General features: G+C 39.3%; 1 protein-coding gene across 1 annotated transcript in view; it reads left to right on the top strand.

Annotated features, from left to right (window-relative positions):
* Positions 1-3,394, top strand: part of LOC126094606 (protein fem-1 homolog CG6966) — a 133,318-nt gene extending 129,924 nt beyond the window's left edge. The window contains exon 8 of the mRNA XM_049909083.1: positions 1,876-3,394. Coding sequence (XP_049765040.1) covers positions 1,876-2,338 — 463 coding nt within the window. The 3' untranslated portion in view covers positions 2,339-3,394. The remainder of the gene's footprint in view (positions 1-1,875) is intronic.
* The last annotated feature ends 17,702 nt before the right edge of the window (positions 3,395-21,096 follow it).

Raw genomic sequence — 21,096 nt, 5'->3', positions numbered from 1 at the left:
TGGAGGGTAGGTTCATGGCTGTGTTATGGGTCTGTTTAGGTTACGGATTCTGTGTGGTGGTGAGAGTGAGTTTTGGAGGGCCGGTAAGTGTAGTAGGTCTGCAAGACAAGGTTTGGAGGTTGTTGTAGAGGTGGTGGACAGTGGCACTCCAAGGCGGGAGTAGGAAGTGAGCAGGATGGAGAGTTTTTAAGGTGGCATCATGCATGTTGCTCAAATTCCTGCAGGGCAAGAGTTTGAGTGTTTTATGGGTTCCAGGAATTTGAGGTTGCATAGCAGAAGAATCTTGTAGATGGGGAGAAGGTACTACAAGGTGGTCTGGGCTTGGTTGATATGGTTTTGCAGGACTATGTTGGTGAGGGCTAAAGACTGGCGGAATTTGAACAGGTGGAGGTCATTGTGGGAGGAGGGGTGGCAGCCAGGGATTTGTAATTTGATGGTAAGGCCATTAGGGGGGATTCCATGAGCCAAGCAGCAACACAGGAACAGTATAGGGGACTGGGATCTGGCTAGGGATAAGGAGTATTGACACAGATGGAATGAAGAAGGATCCATGGTGGTGGAAAAATGCGAAAAATTACATAAATAATGTAGAATAACTTCTGAAAAATTTCACAAAAATACACCCAAATATGTGTGAAAACATACGAAAAAGAGGGGATGGATGCAAAATGGGGAAACAAGAAGAAATTAGGAGTCGATGATAGCGAAATGCGAAAACTTGCTGATATTGGCAAGAAGTCACAAGGTTCTAAGTAAAGAATAACTGATAAAATATATACATATATTACTGTGGTTAACCGGTCTGAGGGTAGGTAAGTATGAAGATGGGAGATGGCAGATGTGACTAGATGGTGGTATTAGTGGGTGCGAACTGGGATAGAACGGAGAAAGTGTCTGGAGTGGGGAGTGGTTCATAGGATGAGATACAATATTGTGTGGCACTGGAAAGGTGCCGGAGTAAACATGCAAAAATATGTGAAATGGCGCAGGCAGAGTAATCAATTTGAAAGTATAAGATTAATTATATCGGCGGGAGAAATGCGGGACATAAGATGCTGCACCAACAATCAGTGTGGTTTGGTAGCTGTCTGTTGTGTACGACCGAGAAGGTTGATAAAGTATGGCTTGTAAGTAGAGCGTGCAGTGCGGTTTGTAAGGCGAAAAAGAGAGAGAGAGAGAGAGAGAGAGAGAGAGAGAGAGAGAGAGAGAGAGAGAGTGTGTGGGGGGGGGGGGGGGGGGTTGTTGTTGACATAAGGCCATTGGCCAAAAGCTTTAAGTGTGAAAATCTTTTGGTTGTGGTTATCTGCGACTCAGTATCTCCACTATATGGTGAGTAGCAACTTTCTTCTCATAATATTGTTACATTCCATCCTGGATTTTCCATTGTTTGATACATCATTATTACCTTTACGAAGGTGATTATAATATATGAACAACATTTAAACAATTTTTAGAGTCCCATATTCAATGTTTTATGGTTGCAGGTAACTGCTTCACTGAGAGGAGTGCACAGACTGAGGGAAAATTGTGCAGGATGTTCATGTAAGGGGCAATGGGGACGTTTTTTGGAAAGAATACATTAAATAAATTCATATTGTGGCTCAGTTTCTGCCCTTTGGTACATGGGCACCTCCTTCAACATTCCACTTTTAAGGGAGAATTGTGTCCTTTTGTTCAAATGTTTTTCTTTTGCGAAGCAGTGTCATAGTTAAGTCTTCAAGGCTCGTTTAACACAGATGTCTTTTGTGTGTGTGTGGTTTTCTTTTTGCTTTTTCTTTTGGTTAAATATAAAGCAGTTTGTGTGTTCATATCAAAATTTATTTTAGTGAAATAAGTGTGTGTATATTTTGTCTGTTAATTTTGTATGTCTTTTAGATTGGCAAAGGCACCTGTAACACACAGACTTGGAGGAGCCACACCCTTGCATGTGGCATGTGCTCAGAGAGGTGGAGGTGGAACTGAAGGAGGAAGATATCCAGCCTGCCGTCTCCCTTCAGCAGCTGTTGTATCTTTGCTCCTTGCATCTGGAGCCAATGCAGATGCAAAGGATGATGATGGCTGCACACCACTTCATTTTGCAGCTGGCGCTACAACAGAGTTAGGTGCACCGTCTCTCATTAGGACTCTGCTTGAAGGAGGTGCACATTTAGATGCTAGGAATGGTCAGGGCCGTACATTTGAACAGCTGCTGCCTGCAGGTGTTGCACTACATGAATTAATAAATCCAGTACGCTACACAACACTCACTTGTTTAGCTGCAGCCACAATTCGTAAATACAATGTGCCTTATCGTGGACAGATTCCTGTCTCATTGGAAGAATTTGTTGCACGTCATTAAGATAGAGAAAAATGGCTGAATGCCATTGGGTGACACAGATCTTCCAGAGAAGTGGAATTATATCAGCATTAATTAGCACTGTATTGTTACTATGCAAGCAATTTCTTGTAAAGTAATAGGAATTACGGTATGATAATAGCCGTACAGTACTAAGCCTTTATAATATCATTAGCTGATTCTAACTGGGTTTTCACAAAATCACATGAAATGATGGTTTTGTTTGTTCCTGAGAGTGAGAGGATAATTGTTGGAAATGATATCCACTTGGTTGATCACATCTTGAGCTACCATCTTAGTACCGTTGTGTACATTATGGCAGTGGAACAGTTGTGATAGAGTATTGTTTTGTGATGACTAACAACTGTGTGGATGAAAATGATCATCACAATATTCATATAGAGTACCATTTGCTTTTTTCCTGAGCTCTGATCTATGATTGAAGTGTGTTAGCATCGTGCTGCGTGAAGTTGAATTTTGGAATAATCATATTTTTGTTCTGTAGAAGATAGGAGAAGTGTTTACTTTGTATCTTCAGTAACTGGGTTAATATTATACTCGATAAATTAAAAAGTTATTTGCTTGAATTCTTAAAATGACAACCTTATCAAAGCTGCTCGATAAACATATATACTGAAGTGTAATTGTCCCTTCTTTTTTTAACCCATAATCTCATTTTTAATAAAATACCCCCACTTTTTGCTGCTCAAGTGAAAACAACTGTTTAACTACAGGTTAATCATATTGATTGCTTCCTCAGTCTTTATGATTAGACATTAGGGATTGAACAAGATTGTCATTTATGTTGTATCAAGGTATTCTGATCATGGTACACGAGATGCTGAAGTCATATTGTTTCCGCTGCAGAGATAATATCTGCTCCAGCATTCATCTCTGCTGAATCGTTGACAGTAATTGTAAATTAGGAATTTCTGACTGACAGCATAGTAATCACTATTTGGAGTGTAGTTGTGATAATCTTTATGCCCACAAAATCATTCAGCTATAGATCTAAATGTCATTTTTCAGCAGGTCATATCCTTTAGTTACTTAAGTGTAACATGAGTGTGATAGTAGACACTTTAGAGTGTCTAACTGTATTGGACTCAGAGTAAATTGAGAACACATCACATTTGTTTATGGGTAGTGCCTTAAATATGACTGTACTGTGTAGTAACAGCAGCAAGAATTGTCAAAAAGTGTGACTGGAACTGTTGTTTGTGTCAAAGTGAGTGACTATATGTTACTCAGACATGTTCAGTAGTCCAGTGAAGTGATTTGAAACAAACCAGTTTTATAATATTTGTATTGGCTGCTTAAAATATGCCTTTACTAATCAGTCTCAAAAAGAAATCTCTGTTCTCATGTATTCAGCCACTTCTGTCCTACTACGGAGGGAGAATGGGGGATCCTTCCAGAGTTGTTGCTTTACAGTATTAAGAATTGTGCCTGAAGAGAATCTGTTACCTTGAATCCTATTCTACAGTCTTCATGTAGTCCATAGAGCTGGTACTCATGACTAGATGAAAGTGCAGATTGTATGGCCTTCACTAAAAGAAGTAAATATTATGTAATAAAAAGGAAATATTATATAATTTATGAAATTTCCTGTCCACAGCTATTTCTTCGTGATTTAAAATATATGTGCTCAGCTGTAAATAGATTGTTTAATTTATGCAAAAAATATGTGGTGTTTATACATTTATGTTGAGAATTGTGATAAAAATTATGTTCTATTAAAGAAACAGTTTAATACTTCAACAATAAATGAAAATTTTAGAAATACTTTGTAAAGTAATAAAAGAAAATGATTTGAAGACTTTAATGTAATTCTTTTCATTAATTGATGTTAATAATTGAATCTTACTTTCAGAGTGAAAATTTGATACAGGCCTCCAGTTTTCATCTCATGCACTTTAAACCATGATTATTTTGAGGACTGTGAGGTATAAGGTATACACAGTATGTAACAAAATTGAAATAAGACTTGCAGTTAATCTGTACGTGTAGGTAAACTTTAAGGCATTTAAGTTTATAATGGTATACAGTGATTGCCCATTGCTCCTATCAATCAACCTGTCTCACAGTGCACAAAGTTTACATCATAAGAATACTTCCTTTCTTTTTTTATATCACAATATTAATACTGACACCAGAGCTGCCTGTTACATTGCACTTTACACATGGAAAATAGCAGACTGCAGTAATGGAAACTGCTTGGAGCTAAAGATAAAAAAAATGGACTCAAAATGTAAGCAATATATCTACAGAAGAAAATGTTCATGCCAAGTGACAACTGATTTTTATTTGTTATTTTTATTTTGGAAATATTGCTGGAGTGATATGTGCAATAACATGTTGCCACTGATGAATATTTTGTTTTGTTATGTTATGACTGTAATATTTTAAATTGCAACACAAATAAAATCCTTCATAATACTTGTTTTTTGTTTCTTATCAGTTACACTGGTATACAGAGTTCCTCCAAATGACATAGATATTCTTCAGATTGTGCCTGTGGACTCAGAGAGTATCTCAAAGATTGATTGATTTATTAATGATGATGTAACATTTTTAAAAGGAAAATGTTATTTTGAAGGCAACACCTTCAACAGTGTAAAAGCCATATAGTGCTATTTGAAAGTTTTAGAACCAAGAGCTTGGGAACTTCTCTCTCTCTCTCTCTCTCTCTCTCTCTCTCTCTCTCTCTCTCTCTCTCTCTCTCCAAGAGATTACTGCGCTACATGGTTTAGCTGCATCCCTCGATTCATCTGAACTTTTGCATTTACTTGTTCATGCATCATATTCTATACATTTTACCAAGGAGATGAATCTCTACTGCTATAGAAAAAGAAAAAAAAGTAGTAGTGTAGAGGCCTGCCTACTTGTTGCCATGCAGAAATTTTGTGGAGAAGTATCTTACATGTCCTCCATACAGTCCTGATATACCCCTATGCGATTTCCTGATGTTTGGTGTCCTGAAGGAAGACATTCATAGCCATCGATTTGCTTCGGATGAAGAAGTGTTCACGTGGCCACAATAGTGGTTTTGTAGGTAACAGCCAGCATTTTCTCATCAAGGCATTGACTGTCTTCACCTCACAGTGGGTTAACTATATTAACTGTTATGGCAATTACTTTTGAAGTAATAAACAGTTTCCCTACTTTCCCATGTGTTTCATTGTCATTTGACTGCTCCTTATATGTACAGGGCTGCCATGGGTTCTGGAAAAAAGGGAAATAGCGGAGTATCAGGAAATTCCAAATACACCAGGGAAATATCAGGAAAATATGAAAAAAAATCCTGGAAAAATCTCATTCTTGTCTCAGTAGATGAAAAGGTTTGTTTACTGGGGTGTCATACATCTTAGCTGGCTGAGTGCAGCTGAGTATATGCACCACTTCCCTAGTCCCTCATTCTTACTGCTTCTTCCCTTCCTTCCACTTCCCTCACTTTGCAGTCAGTGCTGCCACCACCTCTTGTCACTAGCCTAGCTGCTGCCGATGAGAGGCAAGATGGCATGAGGAGTGGTTTGTTTGGATCTGATCCTCAGAGATTGTAGATGCAGTGGCCAGACGGTGGTCATGTGTGCATGAGTTACGTCTCAGTGATTTTTGTGTGTGTGTGTGTGTGTGTGTGTGTGTGTGTGTGTGTGCACTCTCATTTTCAGATAAAAGCTATGGCTGAAAATTTACTTGTGAAAGTGTGGTTGTCTTTACGGTGAGTTGCTACCTGTCCTCATTATTACTGATTCTCAGATTATTTGAATAAGTTACTTGTGGCATGGATTGATCGCCATGGTCTCATTCCATCAACATGTTGTCTGTGGCTCGCGAATAGCTGGGCACACGACTGAATTCCCATGACAGGCCGAAACCAGAGGCCATTTTTACGAGCATCTGTAATGGATTGGGCCTGTCGATCTGAAGCCATTCAGTTCCCACTAATGTGCAGGTCCTGCCCATCAGATCTATAGTCTCAACGATCTGCCAGCAGACCGGGTCTGTTCGTGTGTGGCGTAATGTAGTGGATTTTCGTGGTATATCCATGGACCAGGACTGCAGTGCTGCTCAGCCGACCAGAGACCAGGGATTATGGATTTAAGGAATTGTACTCTCGCACTGCAAGTACATTGCGCAGTGTGGCATTTTATAGAGATTTTATTTTTTCTAGTTCATTTTGGCACTTCAAAAATAGTTTATACGTTAGACAGTATGGATGATAAGATGAAAATTTTGAGAGTCCCTGGCAGTTTGTATGCTTTGTACTCATATATTTCTCAAAAGAAAAATCACACAATACCTGTAAAATAATAGATATAACACGATGGGGTGATAACCGACAATAACGATCATAGTAGAACCAACATTTCATTGGTGGTCACTTACAGTGTTGCTTTACACAATTCTTCCCCGCCTTATACACTTCTTTCAAGAGGCCTACTTCTTTCTGAGGTTATTTCTGAAATCAGTGAAGGTATTTTTAATCCGTAATGCAACTCCAATGAAATGTGAATTTTGTCACCAAATTTGCTTCGTTTTATTGAAATAAAATAATGTAAGTGGTGTTAATGAAACACACATCATTGGGCTTGCTTTCTCCATCTAAAAAACAATTCTTTATAAAAGATGTTGGTACTTAAGATTTTTGCTCACATCAGGAAATGGAATCTGCCACCCCACCTCCCCCCCCCCCCCCCCTCTCTCTCTCTCTCTCTCTCTCTCTCTCTCTCTCTCTCTCTCTCTCTGTCTAGATATTTCCTCAGTTGGACTAATGTTTCTTGTACTGTAGAATACACTTGAGGAAACTTGTGGGCCGGCCGGTGTGGCCGAGCGGTTCTAGGCGATACAGTCCGGAACCGCGCGACTGCTACGGTCGCAGGTTCGAATCCTGCCTCGGGCATGGATGTGTGTGACGTCCTTAGGTAAGTTAGGTTTAAGTAGTTCTAAGTTCTAGGGGACTGATGACCTCCGATGTTAAGTCCCATAGTGCTCAGAGCCATTTGAACCATTTTGAAACTTGTGGCAATTCTGATGCCTAATCTATCATTCTTGTCTTCACTTCATCCATTGAAACAATAACCAACTAAGATACAGAACATTGCCTTTCTAAAGAAGAATTCGAACACTCTTTGTCCTCCTCCCCCTCTTCCTCACCCTCTTCCTCACCCTCTTCCTCACCCTCTTCCTCACCCTCTTCCTCACCCTCTTCCTCACCCTCTTCCTCCCCCTCTTCCTCCCCCTCTTCCTCCCCCTCTTCCTCCCCCTCTTCCTCCCCCTCTTCCTCCCCCTCTTCCTCCCCCTCTTCCTCCCCCTCTTCCTCCCCCTCTTCCTCCCCCTCTTCCTCCCCCTCTTCCTCCCCCTCTTCCTCCCCCTCTTCCTCCCCCTCTTCCTCCCCCTCTTCCTCCCCCTCTTCCTCCCCCTCTTCCTCCCCCTCTTCCTCCCCCTCTTCCTCCCCCTCTTCCTCCCCCTCTTCCTCCCCCTCTTCCTACCACCACCATCACCACCACCACCACTTCCGTCCTTATTGAAAGAAAAATGACATCCGAACTGTCAACAGCCAATGCAACACAAACAAAAGATGACAGAAAAACACATATTGGTGAATGACAATACTAATGGCAGTTATTATACAGAAAAAAATGTGGCGGAAACCTTGGAATGGACATACAAATGTCCACAATTGTACGACCAGTGCAGCCTAACTTTTGTTTTTCACCTATTGTTTTCTTTAAGGAATTTTTCATGTCCATCTCCTGAGCAGGTGCAGTGACCAAGCAGTGATGAATAGGGCCTGGATTTTAATGAAAAGTCATATTTTTTCCTGAACTATAGGGTGAATTTTAGAACAATTTATACACAAATCTAGGCATTTTAGTGTTGAAAAATGTATTTTGATTGTGCATATGAAGTCATATTTCAACTAATTTTAGTAATAGGTCATATGGCAGCTAACTTTTGCCAAAAATGCATAAACTGTTTTTCTCTTATCTTACAGGACATACGAATAAGAAAATGAATATGTTGCTCACGAGACAATATTTAACGTGCTATTATGAAAGATAAACAGATAAATTAGTACACAGCTTTATTTCTCAGGACTGTAGCAGAAAATCTCTGTACCACAACAGTCATTTAGTGAACATAAAAAATTGTTGCACAGAGTCGACAATATGCTTTCAGAGCCAACAAAGGGGGCTTCTGCCGTAATAATCATCGCAGTTGCACAGGTGTTCCCAGTAACCAGTTTGAATACAGCCTTTACCTTGTTCAACATTCCTGAAGCAAAGTGCTCCGACAGTGTGAAGTTGCGAGGATATGTTCGAGAATTTGGAGAGAAGTTCTTTAGTACTGATGGGAAAATATTATTTTGTAAACTGTGTGAAGTTAAAGCTAGTGCAGAAAAGTGCTTTAATGTGGAACAACACTGTAATACCGCTAAACACAGCAGCTGTGTGAAATGAAGTGCTGAAAACAACAGGCAAATGCTGTTATTTGAACAGACAGGTCAATCGTCAACCATGCAATCATTCTGCGAGGATTTGTCTGAGATGATGGTGTCCTGCAACATCCCACTGGAAAAGCTGAAGAATCCACGCATCAGACGGTTCTTGGAGAAGTACACTACACATCCAGTTCCAGATGAATCTACACTGAGAAAGAAATATTTATCCGTATGCTACAGGAACAAGCAGCAAAATGTTGTCTCTTTTCACACCATCCGACCATAGTAGCTTCAGAGAGTTGTCAAACAAAATATGAATTACTATTGATGAGCAAAAGATCTTGCTGTCGATAGATGAAACTACAGATATTAGTGGGCGATATATTGCAAATGATGTTGTTGGTGTTCTAAAAGTTGATGGCCCTGTAGATACGTTCCTACTAACGTGTGAAGCTCTCGATAGAGTAAACAATTCGACGATTGCTATTTTGTTTGACAACTCTCTGAAGCTACTATGGTCGGATGGTGTGAAAAGAGACAACGTTTTGCTGCTTGTAACAGATAGTGCTTCATATACGGCTAAAGCAGCCAAAGGGCTTCAGATTATCTACCCCCAGTACGGTGTACGCCACTTGCCTCGCACATGCGATGCACAGAGTTGTTGAAGAGGTGCGATCAAATTACCCTGATGTGGACAAATTAATTTCCTGTGACAAGAAAATCAATGTGAAGGATCCTCTACGGGTGCAGAAATTCAAGGAACATGCACCTTCAACGTCCCTCCCACCTAAACCTGTTCTTACATGATGGGGTGCTTGGCTTAATGCTGCTGAGTATTACTGCACCAACTACACCCAAATAAAGACAATCTTCTGTGAGCTTGATAGCAATGAATCAAGTGCTATCAAAATTGTGAAAGAAGTTTTTACAGATACATTATCTCGAAACTTGGCATACATCAATGTCAATTTTTCAGTGATATCAAAAGCCATCAAACGACTGGAAGCTGTTGGCACTCAGCAATGTGAGGCCCTGAGTATCGTGCAACATGTGCAGAGTGAGTTGGATGGAGCTCGTGGTTATGTGTCTGACAAACTGAAAACCAAATTGCAAAGTGTTCTCCAACGGAATGCTGGATATTCTACACTGTGCAAAATTAGTGAGAGTCTTTCAGGGAATGTCGCAACATTTGAAGATACTGAAACAAAGCTGAACTCCAGCGACCTGGCTGCCTTCATATATGCTCCAGTGACATCTTGTGAAGTGGAGAGGAGCTTTTCCAGGTACAAAACTATCCTCAGCGACAACCGTAGATCTTTGACAATGGAAAACCTGAAAAAATGCACCTTGTGATCCAGTGCAACTTTGCAGATACTGAAGATTGACATACGGTATTAAATAATGTGAAACGCATTAAATACTATGTAGAAATAAAAACATTGTTTTACTGTTTCAATAGATGATGTATTCACTGTACTTCATGTTTAGAAAATAAAACATTCAGACATTCAAAAAATAGGTGCAAATTAGCCACAAACCCTACAGAAAGAGAGAACTATACTTAAACAATATTTTGAGAAGCGAATTTTGAATTACATTATGGTGAATAAAACATTAAATAAACAAACAACAATGCTTTAAATAAACTTCTATTAAGTCATATTTTATTGTTTAAGGTCATATTTATATAAATTTTAGGTCATAAATGCTTGCATATTTCACTGTTTTTTAGATAATTAAAATCCGGGCCCTAGTGATGAACACCTTCTGCATGCGTCTCAAAATAAGCTGCTGAAATCTACTACCACCACCACCACCCTGCTTTACAAAAGAAACTTAAATAGACATTCGAATAAACCAAAAGTAATGCAGAAAGAATACTGCATATCTTTCATATATAAAACTAGCCTTTTCCCCACGGCCTCTCTCACTTTGCGTTCATTTCCTTTTTGACCAGCCTGTCTCACCGTCACACCTCTCTGTTCATCTGCTCCTTCCCCTTCTCTTTGTTCATTTCCTCCTCAGCCTCTCTCCAACCATATCTTCCACCCCCTCCTTCTGTCCACATGGCTTCCCTCTCCACCTCCACCTCCACCTCCACCTCCACCTCATGCTCCTCTCTTTCTCATTATCTGTCTTGTCCCTCCCACCCATGTATGTAACCTCAGCACAGCAGATTGATAAAGCAAGTTACTATTACTCCCAGAATACACCACCTGAGCAAGGCAGCCTACATGTCAGAAGGCTTAAAAATTATTTTTTGCCCACTGACTTGTAGACTGCATTGTACATCAGGTCGATAAAGTATCCCCACACAACAGACCTGTCATCCAGGCCAGCCTACTTGACGGGGGCTGAAAAATTGGTTTTGCCATTATCTCCGAGGACTAGGAGGATCTAATTCCAAAAATGTTCAAACGTGTGTGAAATCTTATGGGACTTAACTGCTAAGGTCATCAGTCCCTAAGCTTACACACTACTTAACCTAAATTATCCTAAGGACAAACACACACACCCATGTCCAAGGGAGGACTCGAACCTCCGCCAGGACCAGCCGCACAGTCCATGACTGCAGCGCCTTAGACCGCTCGGCTAATCCCATGTGGCGATCTAATTCCCACAGAGATGATACTTGGGCTGTTTGTGTACCAAGTTTAGTTGAAATTGATCCAGAAGCTCGGGAGGAGATGGACAAATATGCTGCTTTTTATATAATGGCATTACCTGCAAATTCACTCTCAGCAAATGCAGTAGCTACTGCTCTGGAAAAAGGAGATATTTACACTAAAGGTATCACTTGGTACATATATACTGTGTTTTCCACAAGGCATGCTTATTCATCTGGGTGATTGTACTATTGATAATTGTAAACAATAAATAATTATTGGCATGAGACCTTCAACAAAAATCTGATAAGATTTTACAGTTTGTTAATACTTTGGCTACAAACACTTTCCCAGAATAATATGTGGAAGTCTGCCTTTTGTGAGTAGTGTTAAAAATTATATAATTTTTTGTAAGTGTTGTTTATAGAGATATTTGTTCTTTAACACATTGACTGCTGTGAGGCCATTGGTGGCCATGGCAGAATTTCATGCCTCACGTCATGTGGTCAGCTGCAGCCACAGCAGTACCTCACACACAATGCCATGTCCCTGGCCTGGCAGTGAAAAAAGCTAAGCTTATGGCAGTCAATTTGTTACATATGCATTAGCAATGTGTCTAGATTGGTAATGGCAGTAATAGTTGTAGTATTCAGCCATGGGTCATTTATACACACATCAAAAAAAGTTGCATCACCCCGGTTCCCGGAACTCCTGCAGATAGACGTTGACTGTGGATATCGTATCAGAGACACAGTCCCTTTGACTGTTCAAGAGATGTCACTAAATCCGCCCAAAGATGTAAACAACCATGCATGAGCAGCGCCTATTAGATAGAGGGGGTCCGACAGCCTATCAGTTCCAGTCATTCTACCAGGAAGGAGATACACGGCTCGTGTTGTCTGTAGTTCAACCATGCCTAGACAGTCGATACCACAGTTCAATTGTGTCCACATTGTTACTTTGTGCCAGGAATGGCTCTCGACAAGAGAAGTGTCCATGCATCTCGGCGTGGACCAAAGCGATGTTGTTCCAACATGGAGATACAGAGACAGGAACTGTTGATGACATGCCTTGCTCAGGCCGCCCAAGGGCTGCTACTGCAGAGGATGACCACTACCTACAGATTATGGTTTGGAGGAACCCGGACGGCAACACCACCATGTTGAGTAACACTTTTCGTGCAGCAGCAGGAATTCGTGTTACAACTCAAACTGTGCACAATATGTTGCATGATGCGCAACTTCACTGACGAAGTCCATGTCAAGGTCCATCTTTGCAACCACGACACCATGCATCTCTGTACAGGTGGGCGAAACCACATGCCGAATGGACTGCTCAGGATTGGCATCACGTTCTCTTCATCGATAAGTGTTGCATAGGACATAAACCAGACAATAGTCAGAGGTGTGTTTGGAGGCAACCCGGTCAGGCTGAACATCTTAGTCACACTGTCCAGTGAGTGCAGCAAGGTGGAACGTTCATGCTGTTTTGGGGTGGCATTATGTGGGTCCGACATATGATACTAGTCATGGAAGGTGCTGTAATGGCTGTATGATACGTGAATGCCATCCTCCGACTGATAGTGCAACCATATTGATGAGCATTCGTCTTCATGGACGAAAATTCGCACCCCCATTGTGCACATCTTTTAAATGACTTTCTTCAGGATAACGACATCGCTCGACTAGAGTGGCCAGCATATTCTCTAGACATGAACCCTATCGAACATGCCTGGGATGGATTGAAAAGGGTTGACGACCACTTTGAAGGATCTACGCCGAATCGCCATTGAGGAGTGGGACAATCTGTACCAACACTGCCTTGATGAACTTGTGGATAGTATGGAAGAGGACGTGCTACTGAGTGTTAGAGGTACCGGTGTGTACAGTGATCTGGACCACCACCTCTGGAGGTCTCACTGTATGGTGGAACAACATGCAATGTGTGGTTTTCATGAGCAATAAAGAGGGGAGAAGTGATGATTGTGTTGATCTCTATTTCAATTTTCTGTACAGGTTCCGGGACTCTAGGAACCGAGGTGATGCAAAAATTTTTCATGTGTGTACAAGCCGTGGGGCAGGTCATTACAGTTTAAGATAAACAAACATAGTTCTTATGTACAGGCAATTACGTGATCAGAGGTAGAGTTCTACAAGTGTAGGATAGGTAGTGGGCCAAGGCGTTATTGTGGGAACCATACGAGCATGTGCCTGAAGTAATTTAGGAAAACCATTTAAAACCTAAAATAGTATTGCCTCCCAAATACAATGCCAGTCTGTTTAAAACAGCGCTGCCTCATTCAGTTTATCCCTAGTTTACAATAATGTTTTGTAAATAAGTCATTTAATAATGTAAAATGCTACTGCTACACCGTTCATTTATCACTGCCAATCACTGCAGACGCAACACACACTGCACATAAAATTATTTCACAATGTAACACTACACAAATAAAGGCAACAGTGTCAATGTTTGGTTTCAATTTTGTGTTCTGCAACTCCCCATTTGCTAGCCTCAAAAATAGAGTTTGTGTCCCTCTATAATGAGTGGGATCTTGAGCTCAGTAAGAGGACAAGGTGTTAGAATATTACATTGTTTGGGAATGAGGGTTTTGAGGGGGATAAAACATAGGATTAAAGTGTTGCCTATAATTTTTCCTATTTTATCCCCCCCCCAAAACACACACACACACACACACACACACACACACACACACACACACACACTCACTCACTCACTCACTCACTCACTCACTCACTCTCTCTCTCTCTCTCTCTCTCTCTCTCTCTCTCTTTGTAAATTGACCTATTGTAAGCTTCATTGAGTGTTTCATTTGCTTTCTTGGCAAGCAAGTCTTTTATTTTCTCAGTGACTATATTCTGTGAATGTCTGCAGCTCGTGGTCTCGCGGTAGCGTTCTCGCTTCCCAAGCACGGGGTCCCGGATATGATTCCCAACGGGGTCAGGGATTTTCACCTGCCTCAAGGTGACTGGGTGTTGTGTTGTCTTCATCATCATCATCATCATTCATCACCATTACGGTCGGAGGAAGGCAATGGTAAACCATCTCCACTAGGACCTTACCTAATACAGCAGTGCAGGTCTCCCCTACGCTCTGTTATGGAGTATGGGACTTCATCATATTCTGTAAATTGCAAAGAGGAATTTTTCCCTGTGACTAACATGACTGGAGACAGTAACTGATGTACATCAGGAGCAATATTGGTCATAATGTGGTACTCTGAGGACGACCTACATTAATTTGTTTCGCTAAAAGTTTAGCCATATTTGAGAGTTGTCTTATCTCTGCTAGCTATGATCAGAACCAGTCAATAGCTACAACTCACTACTTGTAATGATTCTAGCTTATTTAGTATAATAGTAAGCTCAGCAGTATCAAAAACCTTAGAAAGTTATGACAATAAGCTTGTGATACACTTGTCATTGTCAAGGTAATCTAATACCACTTCTCTGAATACTATTGTGTGTGATTTTATAGTTCTGCCACTTTGGAACCCAAACTATGTCTGACTTAGAGGGCTATATTTACTTAAGTTATTCATTAATTCTTTCATACTTGATTCTATTATTTTTAAGAATGACGACAGCAGTTTATAGACCGTTCTTTCCCATGTCTTTTGAATGACCTTTCTTTAGCAGATGCCTAACTCTTACCTGTTTAAAATAGTCTGTAAATTGCCCTGTGGTGACTCATTCATTGGAACTTGTGTGGTCTGCATGCATTATTTGCGATTAAGATTGGTACTTCATGTAAGGCTACTGACTTTTTATTTGTTCAGGTTTTATGAAGTTTTGCTGACTTCATGCTTTGATTGGTAATAATGTCACTGTATGTACTACATAATTGTTTACATGTGTTATATTTTCTTTTGAGAACTGTTGTAATGTATCTGATGAGAATTGTTGTAATTTATCTGAAATGCTTACAAAATACCCATTCCCATAGTTGAGTTGTGGTATATTTGTCTCATCTAACACTTAATTATCCCTTGCTCAAATTATCATTTCATCCTCTATGAGTTGTTCTACTGAATAGTAGCATGTCTCTCACAGAATCTTCTGCAGCCTCGTTTTTAAAATTTCTGGCTTCATATTAAATATGTTTTTGCCCATTAACTTGTTGTATATTGTCATCCCCATATACTGTGGAATCTGTGCATATAATTTCAACAGGTGCTTGTTTATAGCATAAAATTATTTTAATTTTTTGTGTTGTATGTATGGTTAAAATGATTCCCCTCAAATAATTTTTGTTTGTTGTGTAGGAAGATTATAATGTCATAAATATATATGGAGGGAACAGTTAGGATTTGTAGTTTCCAAAATAATCGGCAACAAGACTCCGTTTGCTGTGCAGTACACATGTATTGGACAATTTTCTTTTGCAGTTTCAGTATTCGAGATACACTACTTGAACTTCCCCAGAAAATTATCCCATATCTAATGACAGATTCAAAATAACTATGATCAGTAATTTTTTGTGTACTCAAGTTAGTGGAATTTGCTCGTATTTGCATTGCAAATGCAAAACTGCTTAGTTTATTTGATAGGAAGTCAATATGTGTATTTCAGCTTAAGTTCTTGTCCCATTTAGTCCCTAGAATTTGACAGTGTCAACTTCTTTCATAGGTTGATTGTTATGTTGTATTTTAAGTTCCACATATTTTGAATGTTCGGTTTTGAAATGTACCATATTGGTTTTTGCTATGTTCAGTTTCAAGCCATTTAACTGGAACCAGTTTTCTAAGGTATCCACTGTGCTTACGATGGAGCTCGGAATTTTTTTTTGCATCGTCTTCTTCAATTAAAACAGAAGTATCATCTGCAAACAGAACTGATAGGGAATTTATATTTATGGGGAAGTCATTTACATGGAGTAGGAACATGATTGGCCCCAAAATGGAGCCTTGAGGCACACCTTGTGATACTTTACTCCATTTAGAACAATAATTCACTGCATCTGAGGTGATAGTTAGCCTTTGTTTTCTGTTGTATGAGTGTGATGTCAGCTAATTTAGAGTGTTGGACTTAATCCTGTATTTGTCTAATTTGTAGATAAGCAAGTCATGGTTCACGGAGTCAAATGCTTTTGTGAGATCACAAAAGATACCTACAACTTTACTCCTCTGATCCAATGATCTTGTCAGTAAAGTTATTCACTGCATCCGGAGCATTTTTTCCTGGTTGAAATCCAAATTGGTTACTTACAGTAATATCATTTTTTACAATAAAGTTTTTGATCTGGTTTGCAGCTACTTTCTGTAAAACTTTTGACAGGACTGGAAGAATAGAAATAGGCTGTAGTTTCCCATGTCTTTCCCTCAAACCTTTATTGAACAGAATTCTGACTTCGGCATACTTCAAAACATTGGGAAAGCATCCCTGTTCAAAAGAGTGGTTGAATATTTTAGTTAGGGGAGGTGCTGTTATGCCACACACTGTTTTAATCACTTTTGTGGGTATCTGATCCCACCCAGCAGAGATTTTATTTTTTAATGGTAATATAACATTTTCCACAATTTATTGTGACTTTTTTAAAATCCATTAAATACTCAGCTTCTTGGTGGATTCGAAAGGAATTTACCGTACTCTGATACATCAACATGTGACTTTACCACATTAATGAAGAATTAATTTAAAACTCTGATATTTGAGTTGTGTTTACAATAAAGCTATCATCTACTTTAATCCTAGATATTTCATTACTACTAACTCTAACACCTAACTGATTTGACGAGAGATCACACTGGTTTTGTTTTGTGTTGTACTATGAACTACTACTTTGCCATTTGTTTGGCTGTCGTCCAACCTCTTTTTTTTTAATGTAGCTTTATAGTGACAAACACACTCAGTGAAATGTCTGTTTTTATTAAATTTCAGTTCATTGTGGAGTTTCCTCTTCCTGGCACTAAAAATTTTTATACCCTGGGTTATGCATTTAAGTTTATTAGTCGTTTTGTTGCATATGGTTCTAAGTGGAAAAGTTTCATTAAATATTTCAACAAAGCTACTTAAAAAATTATTTAAGAGTCTATTACTCAAAACACAGCTGTTGTAAGGCCTTCCAATCTCTCTTAAATTATTTCTAAATGTGACTGATTTTTTTTCATTTTTTATGGCTTTTGTTACATGAAATTTCTTTCTTAATGTTTGATAGTTCAACGAATGATGGATTCTTAAATCCATGCAAAATTTATAAACATCTTCAAATATTTAATTTGTTAGAATATTACCAATACAGGTAATTGACTGTTCATTTCGTCTAGTGGGTTGCATGGAGTTTATTATAGAGCCAAAGTTTTTTATGAAATCAGTGAATTTGGACACATCATTGCTTTCAACTATGATGTTAAGATTAAAGACAGCAGCTATTACTATCTTTTTCATTTTTTCTTTATTGAGTTTTTTCAAGCAGGCAATGAAATTTCACCAGAAAACTTCAATTGTAGCTTTCTCTGTAAATAGAAACTACTACGACATTTAGGTCCATCAACGCGATACAGCAGCTTTCAAATATGCATTCTTCATTCAAATGATAAGAATCATTTTTCATTTTATATCAGAATAAGTAAATATGAAAGAGCCTCCAAGTGATTTCTCTCGTCTACAAAAGCTATTGTCTAATTTGAAATTTTCAATTTCATTAAGAATTTTAATGACATCAGATGTAAGCCAATGTTCACTGAGGCAAATAACTTTGCTGTTTCTACATTCAAATAGAATAATTTTTAATTCGTCACTTTATGACTTTTGTTCGAAAAGTTAGCACTTAGACCATTTATATTCAAGTGCATTATGGAAGGACATTCTTTTCTATTAATGGTCTCAAGCATACTCTTTCTTGGGTACTATTTCTGTCTTGCTATTTTCGTTACCAAACACTGTTTCTCATCCTCATAATTTCTTATAAGTTTTCCCTATTTTACAGAATTTTACATGTATCAGTGAACATTTTACTAAAAATTTTGGATCCTAACCTGTTTAAATGAAAACCTTCTTTACCCAAATATTTATTGCTTAAGAATTTATTTCAATTTATGAACACAGCTCCTAGATCATAACAGTTGTCATTTAAGTCATAGTTTATTTTCTCAATATATCAATCACTAACTGATCTTCTGTAGATAATACCACTCTTCATGATTCTAGAAGTTTTGTAGAGGTTTCTGGCAGATGGAATTAAATTTCTTGTTTCACGTACAATTTCCTCTTCAGTGCTGTTTCTAAGAGAATTTGTACCTATGTGGATGAAGAGCCCTTTGTAATTCTTCCGAAATGCTTCTGCTGAACCGTCCTGCAACCTATATATGTTGCTAAAGTGTTTCTTCAACTGGTGGGTCTTGATTCCTGGACAAAGACCTATTGTGGAATTCAGCACTACCACATTTTTCAGCAGAGAATCGCTAATAACAAGAAATTAATTTTTTTGCTCTGTTTTTCATTACTGACATGTTTCAAATTCTTTTTACTGTAAGTTACACTTGTCCACTTGCATTTATTTTCAGTTCTTCAGACTTCCGCACGAGTTTCTTCCTTAGGTGCAGCAGCCTCATTGTTTGAGCTAAGTATTAATTTACTACCTCTCTTGTAAATTTGTTGTTATGCTTTTATTTGTTTCTCCCTATTTCCTTTTTATTGACACCCCAGACTACATTGCTTTTCTTGTCTGCATTGCATATTAATTTGTCATTAAATGACTTCTGGCCGGCCGTGGTGGCCAAGCGGTTAAAGGCGCTACAGTCTGGAACCGCGCGGCCGCTACGGTCGCAGGTTCGAATCCTGCCTCAGGCAGGGATGTGTGTGATGTCCTTAGGTTAGTTAGGTTTAAGTAGTTCTAAGTTCTAGGGGACTGATGACCTCAGACGTTAAGTCCCATAGTGCTCAGAGCCATTTAGCCAAATGACTTCTGTAGCAATCAGCACACACAAATAAATCTATATGTCTGGGATGGAAATAAAAATAAATCGAACCCCATTGTCCAATTCACGGGAGATGGGCAATGACATGAGGAAAGGGATTGCTTTTAGAGATGAAGTACAGCAGAAATTGTGTGTGCTCCAAGGCCTGTACAGTAGTTGAAGAGTGACAGCTAATGGGGCTCTGGCAAAGAACTTGATGACAGCAACAATGGAGAAATTGCCTTTGAATCAGTGAAGCTGATGGAGGGGCCCTTAACTGCTACCTTGTAGAAGAGGGATCTTCAAAGGCTAAGGAAGTAAACCCCAACACAAAATCGTGCCAGCCTATAGGCATAGGGGTGGCAGCCCCATCATAGGGCTTAACCTGCACAGTGCCCATAACTTTGCTGGGGGACGTCTTGCCTGCTGGTACTCATGATTAATTTAGAGATCCCCTTCAGTTGTACTAATATTTATTCAAACCACGACCAGTTTTGGGATTTTAAAATCCTATCTTCAGGTTTATGAAATTATTGTATTTGGTAACACACACCATGTGGCTAGGCCTGTCAGTGCTAGAGCTCCAATCACTGAGAGGTCTGGAAGCACGGTGCAGCGCAGGCATTAAGGGTGTGCTTATACACTCTTGGCACCTGAACTGTGCTGCATTGTCACTACTGGTAATACTCACAATAAAGTCTCGGTTGTATAGCTAACAATAATAACTGAGATGGAAGGAGGACAAGAGTTTTGGTCTAAAATACTATCTGCTGTTCCTGATCTATATAAATGACCTGGGTGACAATCTGAGCAGTTCTCTTTGGTTGTTCGCAGATGATGCTGTAATTTACTGCCTAGTAAGGTCATCCACAGACCAGTATCAGTTGCAAAGCAATTTAGAAAAGTTTGCTTTATGGTGTGGCAGGTGGCAGTTGAGGCTAAATAACGAAAAGTGTGAGGTGATTCACATGAGTTCCAAAAGAAATCTGTTGGAATTCGATTACTCGATAAATAGTACAATTCTCAAGGCTGTCAATTCAACTAAGTACCTGGGTGTTAAAATTACGAACAACTTCAGTTGGAAAGACCACATAGATAATATTGTGGGGAAGGCAAGCCAAAGGTTGTGTTTCATTGGCAGGACACTTAGAAGATGCAACAAGTCCACTAAAGAGACAGCTTACACTACACTCGTCCGTCCTCTGTTAGAATATTGCTGCGCGGTGTGGGATCCTTATCAGGTGGGATTGACGGAGGACATGGAAAGGGTGCAAAAAAGGGCAGCTCGTTTTGTATTATCACGTAATAGGGGAGAGAGTGTGGCAGATATGATACGCGAGTTTGGATGGAAGTCATTAAAGCAAAGACGTTTTTCGTCGCGGCGAGATCTATTTACGAAATTTAAGTCACCAACTTTCTCTTCCAAATGCAAAAATATTTTGTTGAGCCCAACCTCCATAGGTAGGAATGATCATCAAAATAAAATAAGAGAAATCAGAGCTTGAACAGAAAGATTTAGGTGTTCGTTTTTCCCCGTGCGCTGTTCGGGAGTGGAATGGTAGAGAGATAGTATGATTGTGGTTCGATGAACCCTCTGCCAAGCACTTAAATGTGAATTGCAGAGTAATCATGTAGATGTAGATATAGGATTGTGACATGGAATGTGACAAGTGTAACAAATAAGCCTGAAGATCTACTAAGAATAATGAATGAAAGAAAGATAGACATCACTTTAATAACTGAGACAAAAAAGAAACTAAAAGGATCTAAAGACCTAGGAGAAAATTGTCAC

Source organism: Schistocerca cancellata, chromosome 8 (genome assembly GCF_023864275.1).
Source record: "Schistocerca cancellata isolate TAMUIC-IGC-003103 chromosome 8, iqSchCanc2.1, whole genome shotgun sequence".
Classification (NCBI taxonomy): domain Eukaryota; kingdom Metazoa; phylum Arthropoda; class Insecta; order Orthoptera; family Acrididae; genus Schistocerca; species Schistocerca cancellata.
This window is presented reverse-complemented; position numbering and strand designations above follow the sequence as displayed.